This window comes from Andrographis paniculata, unplaced genomic scaffold, assembly GCF_009805555.1.
Source record: "Andrographis paniculata isolate CXL003 unplaced genomic scaffold, ASM980555v1 Contig60END, whole genome shotgun sequence".
Lineage (NCBI taxonomy): Eukaryota > Viridiplantae > Streptophyta > Magnoliopsida > Lamiales > Acanthaceae > Andrographis > Andrographis paniculata.
In genome coordinates, this window is record NW_026137596.1 from 1,592,588 (window position 1) to 1,604,180 (window position 11,593).

The 11,593-nt window shown below is 37.8% G+C and overlaps 4 protein-coding genes across 12 annotated transcripts; 1 reads left to right on the plus strand and 3 right to left on the minus strand.

The window, feature by feature from the left end:
* The first annotated feature begins 5 nt into the window (after positions 1 to 5).
* Positions 6 to 4,140, plus strand: LOC127260049 (uncharacterized). Of its 8 annotated transcripts, none has more exons than XR_007840621.1 (8): positions 6 to 366; positions 1,193 to 1,681; positions 1,981 to 2,202; positions 2,281 to 2,353; positions 2,503 to 2,613; positions 2,714 to 3,082; positions 3,144 to 3,230; positions 3,993 to 4,140. XR_007840621.1 is itself a non-coding variant. In XM_051287698.1 (7 exons), the coding sequence occupies exons 1-6, from the start codon at positions 250 to 252 to the stop codon at positions 3,079 to 3,081; spliced, it is 1,380 nt and encodes a 459-aa protein (XP_051143655.1). In that variant the 5' UTR covers positions 6 to 249; the 3' UTR covers position 3,082; positions 3,993 to 4,116. The 8 variants fall into 8 exon arrangements, 4 of the variants coding, with proteins under 4 accessions (XP_051143655.1, XP_051143651.1, XP_051143652.1 ...); XR_007840622.1 differs by having other exon boundaries at positions 3,163 to 3,230; XR_007840623.1 differs by having other exon boundaries at positions 3,175 to 3,230.
* On the minus strand, positions 3,901 to 5,589 carry LOC127260056 (ninja-family protein AFP2-like). Of its 2 annotated transcripts, XM_051287704.1 has the most exons (3): positions 5,140 to 5,589; positions 4,886 to 5,058; positions 3,901 to 4,449 (listed from the first exon to the last, which is right to left on the minus strand). In XM_051287704.1, exons 1-3 carry the CDS (start codon positions 5,394 to 5,396, stop codon positions 3,989 to 3,991), a joined length of 891 nt encoding a protein of 296 aa, XP_051143661.1. In that variant the 5' UTR covers positions 5,397 to 5,589; the 3' UTR covers positions 3,901 to 3,988. The 2 variants fall into 2 exon arrangements, with proteins under 2 accessions (XP_051143661.1, XP_051143660.1); XM_051287703.1 differs by having other exon boundaries at positions 4,886 to 5,589.
* Positions 5,590 to 6,590: 1,001 nt separating this feature from the next.
* LOC127260052 (protein BEARSKIN2-like) lies at positions 6,591 to 8,716 on the minus strand. The gene is made up of 3 exons (XM_051287700.1): positions 8,373 to 8,716; positions 7,459 to 7,754; positions 6,591 to 7,384 (listed from the first exon to the last, which is right to left on the minus strand). Exons 1-3 carry the CDS (start codon positions 8,548 to 8,550, stop codon positions 6,665 to 6,667), a joined length of 1,194 nt encoding a protein of 397 aa, XP_051143657.1. The 5' UTR covers positions 8,551 to 8,716; the 3' UTR covers positions 6,591 to 6,664.
* A 654-nt stretch (positions 8,717 to 9,370) lies between these two features.
* Positions 9,371 to 11,583, minus strand: LOC127260048 (cytochrome P450 CYP82J17-like). Its single transcript, XM_051287693.1, has 3 exons — positions 10,905 to 11,583; positions 10,394 to 10,818; positions 9,371 to 10,127 (listed from the first exon to the last, which is right to left on the minus strand). The coding sequence occupies exons 1-3, from the start codon at positions 11,440 to 11,442 to the stop codon at positions 9,501 to 9,503; spliced, it is 1,590 nt and encodes a 529-aa protein (XP_051143650.1). The 5' UTR covers positions 11,443 to 11,583; the 3' UTR covers positions 9,371 to 9,500.
* Positions 11,584 to 11,593: the final 10 nt, after the last annotated feature.

The following is an 11,593-nucleotide window of genomic DNA, read 5'->3' on the forward strand; positions in this document are numbered from 1 at the left end:
CAGCCACTTCCAGATTCACACCTGACCGCCGTAAAGCTTAAAAGCTTCCCATTTTGAATTCTACAGTACTTCTGAAATTTGTTGAGCCTTCTTGAAATTTGAATCTCGCATCATGTGTTTTGATGCCGTGGGGATGGAGGAGCGTCTCGGAAATCTTTGAAACCCATTTCCAGATCCACCAAATTATGTCTAGGTTTTCAAATTTTCTTTACCACTGAAGATTTGTGTTCTTGGTGGGCGGCGAGTGAGATGGAGTTCACCGAGACGTATAAGCAGACCGGACCATGTGCATTTTCGCCAAATGCGAGGTTTTTAGCTGTCGCTGTAGATTATCGCCTGGTCATTCGCGATGTTCTCACATTCAAGGTACATGCACTTTCGATTGTTTCCTGTTGAGGATTTCGTAATTTTGATTTAATTCTGTAATTTGGAAAAGCAAAAGACGTTTGAATATTTTGATTAGGGTTTGGATTGTTGTCAATTTCTGTATATTGGAGGAATTTGAGCATTGGCATAATGTTTGAAACTATTGCGTCCATACTCAGATTTTCTTTTGTAATTGTGAAATTCTGGATCCAAACACCCCTAATCACTTTGCAGTCCAGATTTTTGAATCATATCCTTAGAATATGCTGTTGTGTTTGAATAATCGAGCACCATGCCTAAATAAGGACTAAATGTTTGGAGAATCCGAGGAACTGGATAACTAAACAATACCAATTTAGCTATGTTGATTGAAACTAAATGTAGTGAAAAATGGAGTAATTAAGCACTCTTCTCACAAGTTATTTCATCCCTCTGAAATGTCTATAGTATATTTTTGTGAAATGACCATCTCACCTAAAGATACGTATCATTTGTTTATATATTAGGACTCAACCAACACGCCTTTTCACGTACAAGGTGGATATACACCAAATATGCATCTTGACGTGGACGAAAACGAATGTGGGGCATTCCGGCTCTGATATCATGTTAAATTACCATCTCACCTAAAAGTTTAAGTTTAAAGAGATATAGATCATTTATTTGTATATTACGGAGTCAACCAACAAATTTAATTGAGCCTTCCCCGAATAATACCATAAGAAGGATATGAGAGTTCTTTTTGTACCGGCATGATGCCATGAGTGTCTTTTGAAATTCAGCGTTCGTTAAGAAGGATATGATTTTTCTCGATTTTTCTTTACAGGTAGTACAATTGTTCTCGTGCTTGGACAAAATAACTTACATTGAATGGGCTCTTGATTCTGAGTACATTCTATGTGGCCTATTAAAGAAGTCAATGATACAAGCATGGTCGTTGGCACAGCCAGAATGGACATGCAAGATAGACGAGGGTCCTGCCGGTATTTCCTATGCCAGGTGGAGTCCTGATAGTCGGCACATACTGACTACTTCTGAGTTTCAACTGCGGCTTACGGTCTGGTCATTGTTGAACACCGCATGCATACATGTGCAATGGCCAAAGCATGGTTCTAAGGGAGTGTCATTCTCAAAAGATGGAAAGTTTGCAGCAATTTGCACCCGACGTGATTGCAAAGATCATGTTAATCTGCTTTCTTGTTATACTTGGGAGATTTTGAATGTTTTTGCTGTTGACACATTGGATTTGGCTGACATACAGTGGTCTCCTGATGATAGTGCCATTGTCATCTGGGATTCGCCTCTTGAATATAAGGTAAATTTATCTTTAATTGTGTCTTGAAATTTTCTATGGGTTCAAATAGATGAATTTTGAAAGAAATTCTTTTCATATTAGTTATTTTAATTGGGTCAGTTGGATATTGCTCTTATGTTTTACTTTCTAAGAAGCTTAGTCTTTATTTAATGTTTGAATTACAGTTAGCCACAGATTGATATATGGGTAAATGATTAGCTTTGTTTCTTTGCTGCTGTTTACGCACGGTTCTGTCCATCAACATATGAATTTGTTAGTTGTAGTCAGAAATTGTTTCAGTTCCTTTTTCTTTGTTTTAGGTTCTGATTTATTCTCCAGATGGTCGGTGTTTATCCAAGTATCAAGCATACGAAAGTGGATTGGGAGTCAAGAGCGTTTCTTGGTCTCCCTCTAGCCAGTTCTTAGCTGTGGGGAGCTACGACCAAATGATACGGGTGTTGAATCACTTGACATGGAAAGTTTTTGCTGAATTTATGCATCTGTCAACAGTACGTGGTCCTTGCGCCGCGGCTGTTTTTAAGGTGGGAAACATTTATTTTATTCAACACCTTATTACATATTTCGTTGAGCTTGTTTTCATTATTTTTCTATGGTTTTAGGAAGTAGATGAGCCTTTGCAACTCGACATGTCGGACCTGTCACTAAGTGACGAATTTGTTCAAAGAAATGCCGGTAAGTAATTTATATATATACCGAATTTATTCAAAGAAATACCGAATTAACTGAAAATTAAAAAACCAGTAGCAAGTTATTTCACCATTGTTCTCACTGCATTTTTCGAAGGTTGTCTAATGGTTTTCTGTAATTTATTTCTCCTATAGATAATGCTGCTGAGACATACATTCAAGTTAGATACGATGTTATGGAAGTTCCGATTACACTTCCTTCACAAAAGCCGCCAGCAGACAAACCAAACCCCAAACAAGGGATTGGTGAGACCCAACTTAATGAATCATCTCAATAATTTCTTACACCAAATGCTAATAACACTATATATATATATATATATATATGACGATATTCAATTGCAAGGTCTTATGTCGTGGAGCAGCGACAGCCAGTATATCTGCACGCGCAACGACAGCATGCCAACAGTCCTCTGGATATGGGACGTCCAGCGTCTCGAGCTCTCCGCGATTTTGATACAGAAAGATTCCATCCGAGCTGCTGCTTGGGATCCCAACGGTCCGCGCCTGGTGCTGTGCACCGGAAGCAATAACTTATACATGTGGACACCTGCAGGCGCCTACTGCATAAATGTCCCCTTCCCTAACCTCTCTGTTCTCGATCTGAAATGGAATTCGGACGGGAGCTGTCTTCTTATCAAAGACAAGGAGTTCTTCTGCTGCGCCGCTGTTCCCTTATTGCAGGAATCCAGCGATTACAGCTCCGATGATTGAGGTATGTTCGAACTTTCTTTGCCTACAATGCTAAGTCATAAAATGTGTTCTGAAAATCGCAGTCTTTTTTATTCGAATGAGGCGAACCAGCAGTGTGGGAAAGGCTTCGACCTGCGTTCGTGTGTGTAAATCATTTGGATCAATGGCAGGTAATATTAGGACATGAATTTGTACCAAAATGTTAGTGTTATTGTTTGTATGATTTTGGCGTATGCGTTGTTGAGAATATGTTTATTTTGATTTTTATTACTCAAGAATGGTTGGGCTATTTTAGATTTTGATTATAATTTGTGGCAACGTTGTATTATTTATGCTTGGTTTAAATATAATATCTGCCTTTGGGTGTGATATTATTTTATGTTTATTTTTATGACGACTTAGGAACTTATGCCTCTAAGTAAACTTGTTGCTGAATCTAATGTTAAATAATATCTTGATGTGATAGATTAATTGTAATATGTAGTGTATGAACTATTGACTTTATGTCGTTAGTTATATGATAGTATTATTAACATAGACTTTATGATGTCTATTCATACATTTTATGTTGTTGATATATATTTTTCTCTTATCTAAATTTCTGTTATTATTATTATTTTTTAAATTATCATAGAAAAAATATATATAATTAGAAAAAATACAATAACTATTTTAATCCATTGTTATTAAAATGTGCATCCGATCATATAGGCATAATTTCCAATGTATGTACTGTATGGCTAATTACTGGCATATATCTCGGTACAGTAGATTGATTGTTATGAATTAAATCAAACCGGTTCGACCAGTTATAAACACAGTTGGTTATATCAGACTATACAGCCAAAAAAAAAAAAAAACACTAAAAAAACAATATCAATAAGTCGAGTAAGGTCACAGGATGAACTAACTCATATCATATCATATATCAGGCAACGGAACGGAACGGAACGACGGTAATGTGTCTCAACGGATGCGATATATCAACTCCTCCGGCGTGCTCTACAAACTCCGCCGGCGTGAAGAACCTTCGATGGCACACACACATGATGATAACCTCGGTGTTGATGTACTTGTACAAGAATCCCGTTACTGTTTTGCCATTCGGCCCATTCCCGGTGGCTGTCACACAGGGCATGCTCTGGTTCGGCGCTACTGGGCTCGGTGGTTTTGGAGGCTTCTCTATCACGGAGCTGCTGCTTTGCTCGTTTGATGGATGCTGGCGGGCATTAGTTTGGCCCGGGATTGGCGGAGATACCTTGGTGTCATGTTCGGACAATCTTGTTAGATGTTGCCATGATTTTTGATCCGGTTTTGCGACATTATGGCCTTGTTGTCTTGACCATAGGCGACTCGATTGGCTTCCTGTGTCGCTGCTGCTTCCTCCGCCTATATAAGTATATTAACGTGAGAGGCTTTTACACATAGTTTCTGTTTCAGTTCAGATAAAAAATATACATATTTCTATTTTAAAAATTATCTAATTTCTCTATTTTACCGTGAGACAAAAAATATTTTTACACTGTTTTTAATTATCTAGCACAAAAATTTAATTAAGATACAAGGCAATGACAATAAATTTATTAAAAATTGAGACTTATAATTAAACAAAACAAAAGAACACCAACCATCACACAAGTTTCCAGAGGAAAAAAAATTAAAAAAATTGCTTCAAACAATTCACATTTAAAAAAAAGAAAAAAAAGGCAAATGCAATAATGATAACAAGAATAATCCAAGGCTGAACCAAAATCACAAAAAATACAAACAAACAAATTAAAGATAGATAAACAGATATATAGTATTGGTAGGTAAGGTATGTTACCTTTGTGTGCTGCAGTGGTCTGGTAATCAGAAGCAGAACCGCTACGTTCCAGCGATCCATACGACGCCGTTTTGTGAACACTTTCTGTTTGCGAAATCACGACGGAGGACGTCGACGACGACGAATCCACTCCACCACCAGCATTGCCGTGTTGCACCTCAGGGTACAAGCAGCTACAGCGATGCAACAAGGAGAGATTCAAATTCAATCCTTCTGCAACTTGTTGTTGGCAATTACAATAATTATTATTATACCCCAAAATCTTCTTCTTCTTCTTCTTCTTCTTCCTCTCCGATTGCAATTCTTCCTCTGCAAATCCATCCTTTTCCTTTTCCCTTTCCCTAATCTTCAGATTATCTTCTCCATTACTGATACAAAAACCTGCAGATGATCTCGAATCATCATCAGATATTGATTTTCGATACCTTTTTCCAAATCCAATCGATAGCTCCAAACACAACTCATCGTCATCCTTTCTTTCTTCTTCCTGCCGCATCTTCAAAACCTCCATTTTTCTTTTTTTATTTCCCCAAATAATTAAGAATTTTCTTTACCTTAATTCTTTCTTTATGAAATCTAGATTTTCTTCTTTTTGATATTTTCCCCTCATTCTCGTCGCCCTTTGAGGTTGTATTTAGGTTTGAAGAAAGAAGGAAAGGAATCATCGCGAAATAGAGAAAGAGTAGGGACCAGATGGTGCCACGTGGCATGATTCGGAGTGACAGCTACGAGTAAATAGGTAAATATGCAATTAATCTGTAATTAATAGGTGGGATTTTGGCTGATTTATCCAACGAATGCATGCAGAGTTGGTGCCACCTGCTCCGCTCCCACCCAGATGTCGACACGTGGTGCCTCTGCAGAGGCGCTTTTGGGCGCGGTTTTCGGAGTCGGACACGTGGCGCTAAGTTAAATCGTATCGTGCGGTCATTGTCAGTTTTGGAAGACGAGGAATATATTTTACCCCGTGTCTTTTTCTCTCTCTCTATATATATTTTCTCATCCAATTGTATGTAAAAAATAAATAGAAAAAGTAACGTTTTTATTATTATTATTATTATTAAAAAATAAAAACGACAATAAATTTAAAGGATAATTAAAAATAATAATAATAAATTTGGAGGACAATTAAATAAATAAGTAAATTTAGATTCTCATTCAATTGTATTTAATCGGTCATAAATTTTAAATAAAGTAAAAATAATGAGAAAAAAACAAGAATATATTTAAATAATAATTATAAAAAATATATATATTTTTTTCCTTCATGTCTCTACCGCTTTGTATGTAATGCAGAATCAGCTGTGTATGGGTCAAAGGTTTGAAATCATTAATGACAAAACATATATATATATATATAAATACTATTCTATTCGTTTCAAACAATATTTTCATTTTTATACCTATGAAAACAATAGTTCTATTTTTAATCAATTTTTTATTTTTTTATAAAATTATTCTTAAATTTTTTACAATAATTACATAAAGTTAAAATATTTTAGTCTTTTAAAAATATTTTACTTTCACTCTCAATATAATATTATTATTTTTTAAGTTTTGTGTTTATTTCAAATATTTATATTGTTTTGAGAGGGATGTGATATATTTTATATGATGATTAAAGTAATACTAACCAAATAATAATAAAAATGTGAAACAATACATATATAAGTATATATAATACATTTAACCAGGCCATTACGAATTAATTTTCGTGACGACCCCATCAGTGAATCAAATGGATATATATATATATATACTAAGTGTGCGTGTGTGTAGCTACTTGTCGAAAGACCAAAAGTCCATCCCACTCCGCAGAGATAACTGATTAGGCGAAGAACTACTGTTAATGACAATTCGATGATCATGATCGTCCCATTGATTAGTATTAGCAGCAGCAGCAGCAGCTTGATTGCATTCGAGTGCAGCAGGGCTCTGCCTCTGATCTCCCTCAATCTGATCATCGGAGGACGAAGACGACATGAATAATTGCTTCGCTTGTATAAGAGGAGGTACAGCTGATTGTTGGTGATGATGATGATGATGCTCATAGTCTGTACTCGTAGCACCTATGTTGTAATCACTTAACAGCGATGCTTTATTATTAATAATGTGGTTTGCGGAGGACATCAAGTTTTGGGGTTCCATTGGAGGAGGAGGAGGAGGAGGAGGGTATTGGTATGTATAAAGATGATGAGGAAAGCTGCTTAGATGGTCAGAATAATGGTGGTTCAGAATAGTATTAGGGTTTCTTTGCGAGAAGATCGATCGAGATTGCAGGGACGATGTCGATGCAGTAGTATTGCTGACGTTGACATTGAGGTGCTGGTCATCAGAGCTGCCTCCTCCTCCATTTATCATCATCATCATCATCCCCCCACCTCCACCTTCATCAATATGTAGTCCTGTACCTTCAGTTATAATATTATTATTATTATTATTCCCAACTTTGAATATGTTCTTCTTCTTGAACACCCTGCAGACAACCCACCCATCCTCCTGAAACACACCACATCATCCACTTCTCCATCATCACTTCCCAAAACAATAAAAATGAAAAATGAGGGACTTACAGTTGGGTGAGGAGGATCGATCATATGATGATGATGATGATGATCTGGTTCGAGCCTGTACTCGTGCATGATCCAGTCTGTCTTCTGGCCGTGGGGGGCCCGGCCCCGGTAGAAGACTAGGGTTTTCCGCATGCCGATCCTGGTGAAGCTGTTCCTTATGCACTTGTCCCTGCCGGTGGCCTTCCAGAAGCCTGCGCTCGTGGCTCGGTTTGTCCGAGAACCTGTTGGGTACTTTTTGTCCTTGTGGCTGAAGAAGTACCATTCGTTTTGTGGGGTTGACCCGATCTTGCATCTCTCTGCAGTGCAATTTCATACTCTTTAATTTATTACAAATACTCTCATCCAAACTATATACTACCATAACCTCTCCATGAGAAATTGTCTATATGATTTTTGGTTGGTTTGTTTGTTTGTTTCATTTGAAATACATTTCAATATTATTGATTTACTACAATTTTTATTAAATTATATAAACTGTGTTTCTAGATATTCGCTTCCTATATATTGATTCTGTAATATTTAACATCATCATAATAAGGTTTGTTTAGATAAGAAAGTTTTTTTTAGTACTATTGAAATTTTGAAAATTTTGAAAATAATAATAAAAAAAATTAATATTTGATATAATTTATTTTTTTTGTAAATTAAAAAAAAATATATTGAATATGATATTTTTTCTTTTAAAAAAGAAATAAATAGTGCCAATTTTTCAAAATCATTATGTAAACGAAATGTAAATAAGTTGACTAACAATATATGAAATATACATATTTATTTACTATATGGACTACTAATCATAATGTGTATACGTATCTATATGCAGTGACGATATATATATATATATATAAGAAGAGATAAAATTATAATTAAATGGAAAAATTAATAAAGGAGAAATAGATAGAAGATTGAGTTACCTTGCAGGTCCCAGGGTTCAACCTTGTTTAAATCCACTTCCCTAATGACCTCCATGTCGAACTTCTCAAATGAAACTTTCTTCTTCAGATAAAAGTGCAGCAGCTCCTCATCCGTCGGGTGGAATCGGAATCCCGGCGGAACTCCGCCGCCGCCGCCGCCTGATGAACCCGCCGCCATTAATTTTGCTTCTTATATATATATGTAAACTGATAACTCACAGATGCGCGCGGAGGATGCCCCAACTCAGAAAAATTAAGTTCAACATTTATATATATATATATATACTTCTCACGGTCTTTGCGGTTGCGCTGGACGGAGGATAGTTGACGGCCGGTGGCGCCGCCGCCGGGGGCTGCTTAAAGCTAACGTAAAATATACTAATAATCAAAGGAAATAATGATTGAATATATAGTACCTCCCAAATTCCAATATTCAAGCAATCACACGCTATTAATTAAATTAAAAAAAAAAAAAAAACTAATATTATGTGTACAACGTAATCAAAGAGATTATCAATTCATTATGAAAGAGGATGGTGAGGTCAAAATTATTATTAGCTTGCAGGTGCAGATCCCGAGAGAGAGAGAGAGAGAGAGTATGGGGAGTATAAATCAACCAAATTAATTTCTACTACGTGTGCGTACCTTGTGCAGTAAGGTTTGGACATCATAAATAACTAAGAGCATCCTCCTCAAAGTCAATTACTCAAACAAATTAATACTTGTCCTCGTCATATATACGATGCGTTTTTTTTTTTTTTTTTTTTTTTTACCAAAATTTAATATTTTATTATTTAAAATTTACATTTTATTTAATATAATATAATTAGTCCACACACATATATTATAAGCCATACATCGTACTTCCGACGAATCAAAATAATTAGATTGCAGCGTATTAGATTCGATTGAAAATTTATTTCAGTTCTGCGAGCTTCCACTTTATTAAAAAATAATAATAATAAATAATTAAATTGCATAATATTAATCTATCCAACTTAATTAATCACTTGTTTACTCTGAATAAAAATATTATCAATCATACAACATACTTGTAAATATGAAAAACATAGGAGAGTTAATACAATAGTCATTGAAACATATCTTTTATGTGATGATCGCTACTAGCTAGTTTTGGTACATCAAACTAGGCAAGCGCGGCGTGACTGCAACTTCTAAAGGAGATTCTTTCACCAAAGTGATTCCCATTCCTTCTTTCATATCCACACCATTTCCCGACACTATTGTAATATCAAATCCTTGCAATAATCGCGCAATCGTCAAGTAAGTCACTTGCATCGCAAAACTAGCCCCCGGGCACGCCCTTCTCCCCGACCCGAACGGAATAAACTCGTGATGGTGTCCCGAGAAGTCGACCCCGGGATTCTCCATCAAGAACCTCTCCGGGACAAACCTATCCGGATCGGTCCACATGCTTGGATCCCGATGTAACTTCCACAAATTAACCATGACTCGCGTGCCCTTCGGGATGTCATACCCGCTTATGTTGCAATCTTCTATGGCTTCGTGGGGTACGGCTAATGGCCCCGGCGGGTAGAGCCGGAGCGCTTCTTTTACGATGGCGTGGAGATAGACTAGGTTTTTGATGTCCGATTCTTGCACCCATCTTTCGTTTCCTACTTTCTCGGATATCTCGGCTCTCGCTCGTTGCATAACTTGATCGTTGTTTAGAAGAAGCGACACTATCCATGTCATGTGGACCGATGTCGTGTCCGAGCCCGCCAAGATTAGGCCCTTGAATTGAGTAGCATAAGTAAGTTAAAAGTGATTTGAGAGGCAACAGATCATGTGCTGATCATGCCAAGTCAGTATGATCAGCATACGTCATATGAACATATATTTATACATATCTCAGCATATGTTTAAATATATATTGATAACTTCTATAGTATATGTTGATTCGGTCAAATCAGTATCATACTAATTTAACTGGATCAACAGTTAATTTGTGCCCGATTTGAGAACATATGTAACAATAAGAACCTTAACATTGTACATACCGATATGGTTGCCTTAATTATAGTCTTGTGGTCGAATCCGAATCTTGTAAACTTATCGTCGACGGCTGCAAGCATCACATCGATGAAGTCGGATTCTTCAATTCGGTCCAATTTCCGCCCCTCGGCGACATGTTCATCGATCCATTGCTCGCAAACCACTCCCACTTCCTCGGAAATTCTCCTCATCGACTTGATATAACCTCCGAAATCGATCCATTTCAATGGAGAGAACGGGATTATGTCCGATGGCACGGACTGCCCCGACACGTACATGAACTCCCTCACAATCTCCTGAAACGGCCTACCACCGCCACTTCCGCCACCAGCGCCGCCGTGCACTGCGCCGGCGTACCTCTTCCCATTGATCATCCTCATTATCATGTTCAAAGTCAATTGCTCTAACCACTTGGTCATCACCACTTTCCCTAAACGATTGATAAAAGTCATGTCAATTTGTCTAAAATAATTAGACTTACTGTAACAAATATTTAATTTTGTAACAATAGTTTACCACTATTGGCCTGATTCATAGCTGCTTCATATAATTCCGCGATGCTGACGTGGACTTCGGATTCTCTGACACGTGTCATGATCTCGAGCCTCCTCGCGCAGAGCATCTCCTGCAAGACGAGCTTGCGGACCTCGCGCCAATACGGGCCGTGGGAGAACCCGAAGCTGGAAAAGTCGTACCCGAGATAGACGCCGTGAGTAGTAGCGGGCCGCTTGGCGAGGGCCCGATCATTTTTAGTGAAGCATTCCTTGACGGATTCCGGGCTGCTAACGACAACCGTCGGATGCACGCCCAAACGGACGGTGAAGATGGGGCCGTAGCGATCGGCGAAAGCTCCCAGGACCCTGTGGGGCGGGAGCCCCCCGCCGAGGAGATGTAGATGCCCGATTACAGGCCAACCACCCGCCGGCTCCGGCGGCGTTTTGCGGCGCCGCCCGCCGCCGCCGAAAGAAGGCTTTGTTTTTAGAAGCAGCAGAAACAGAAATAGAAAGGCCAAAAGGGGCAATACAAACAATAGATCTGAAAAAATATTGATCATTGTTTAGATCATTAATTGATGGAAAAAATTGGAGTGTGAGTGTGGATTTGTGTATAATTAAGGCTGGTTGACTCGGAAGAGAGACTTGTGGTGGTTTTTTGATGCGGAAGAAGAAGAACAGTAAGAAAAAGAGCTAATCAATAAAAGTAAT

Bases quoted from the DNA above. Each gene is read 5' to 3' on its own strand.
- LOC127260049 (XM_051287698.1), top strand. From the start codon at position 250: ATGGAGTTCACCGAGACGTATAAGCAGACCGGACCATGTGCATTTTCG. The intron at 1,682-1,980 runs GTAAATTTATCT...TCTTTGTTTTAG, and splicing joins ATTCGCCTCTTGAATATAAG to GTTCTGATTTATTCTCCAGA. The intron at 2,614-2,713 runs GTGAGACCCAAC...TTCAATTGCAAG, and splicing joins AAACCCCAAACAAGGGATTG to GTCTTATGTCGTGGAGCAGC.
- LOC127260056 (XM_051287703.1), bottom strand. From the start codon at position 5,396: ATGGAGGTTTTGAAGATGCGGCAGGAAGAAGAAAGAAAGGATGACGAT. The intron at 4,450-4,885 runs GTAACATACCTT...ATACTTATATAG, and splicing joins GACCACTGCAGCACACAAAG to GCGGAGGAAGCAGCAGCGAC.
- LOC127260052 (XM_051287700.1), bottom strand. From the start codon at position 8,550: ATGGCGGCGGGTTCATCAGGCGGCGGCGGCGGCGGAGTTCCGCCGGGA. The intron at 7,755-8,372 runs GTAACTCAATCT...ATTGCACTGCAG, and splicing joins TGAACCCTGGGACCTGCAAG to AGAGATGCAAGATCGGGTCA. The intron at 7,385-7,458 runs GTAAGTCCCTCA...GGTGTGTTTCAG, and splicing joins TCGATCCTCCTCACCCAACT to GAGGATGGGTGGGTTGTCTG.
- LOC127260048 (XM_051287693.1), bottom strand. From the start codon at position 11,442: ATGATCAATATTTTTTCAGATCTATTGTTTGTATTGCCCCTTTTGGCC. The intron at 10,819-10,904 runs GTAAACTATTGT...TCAATCGTTTAG, and splicing joins TATGAATCAGGCCAATAGTG to GGAAAGTGGTGATGACCAAG. The intron at 10,128-10,393 runs GTATGTACAATG...ACTCAATTCAAG, and splicing joins TAATTAAGGCAACCATATCG to GGCCTAATCTTGGCGGGCTC.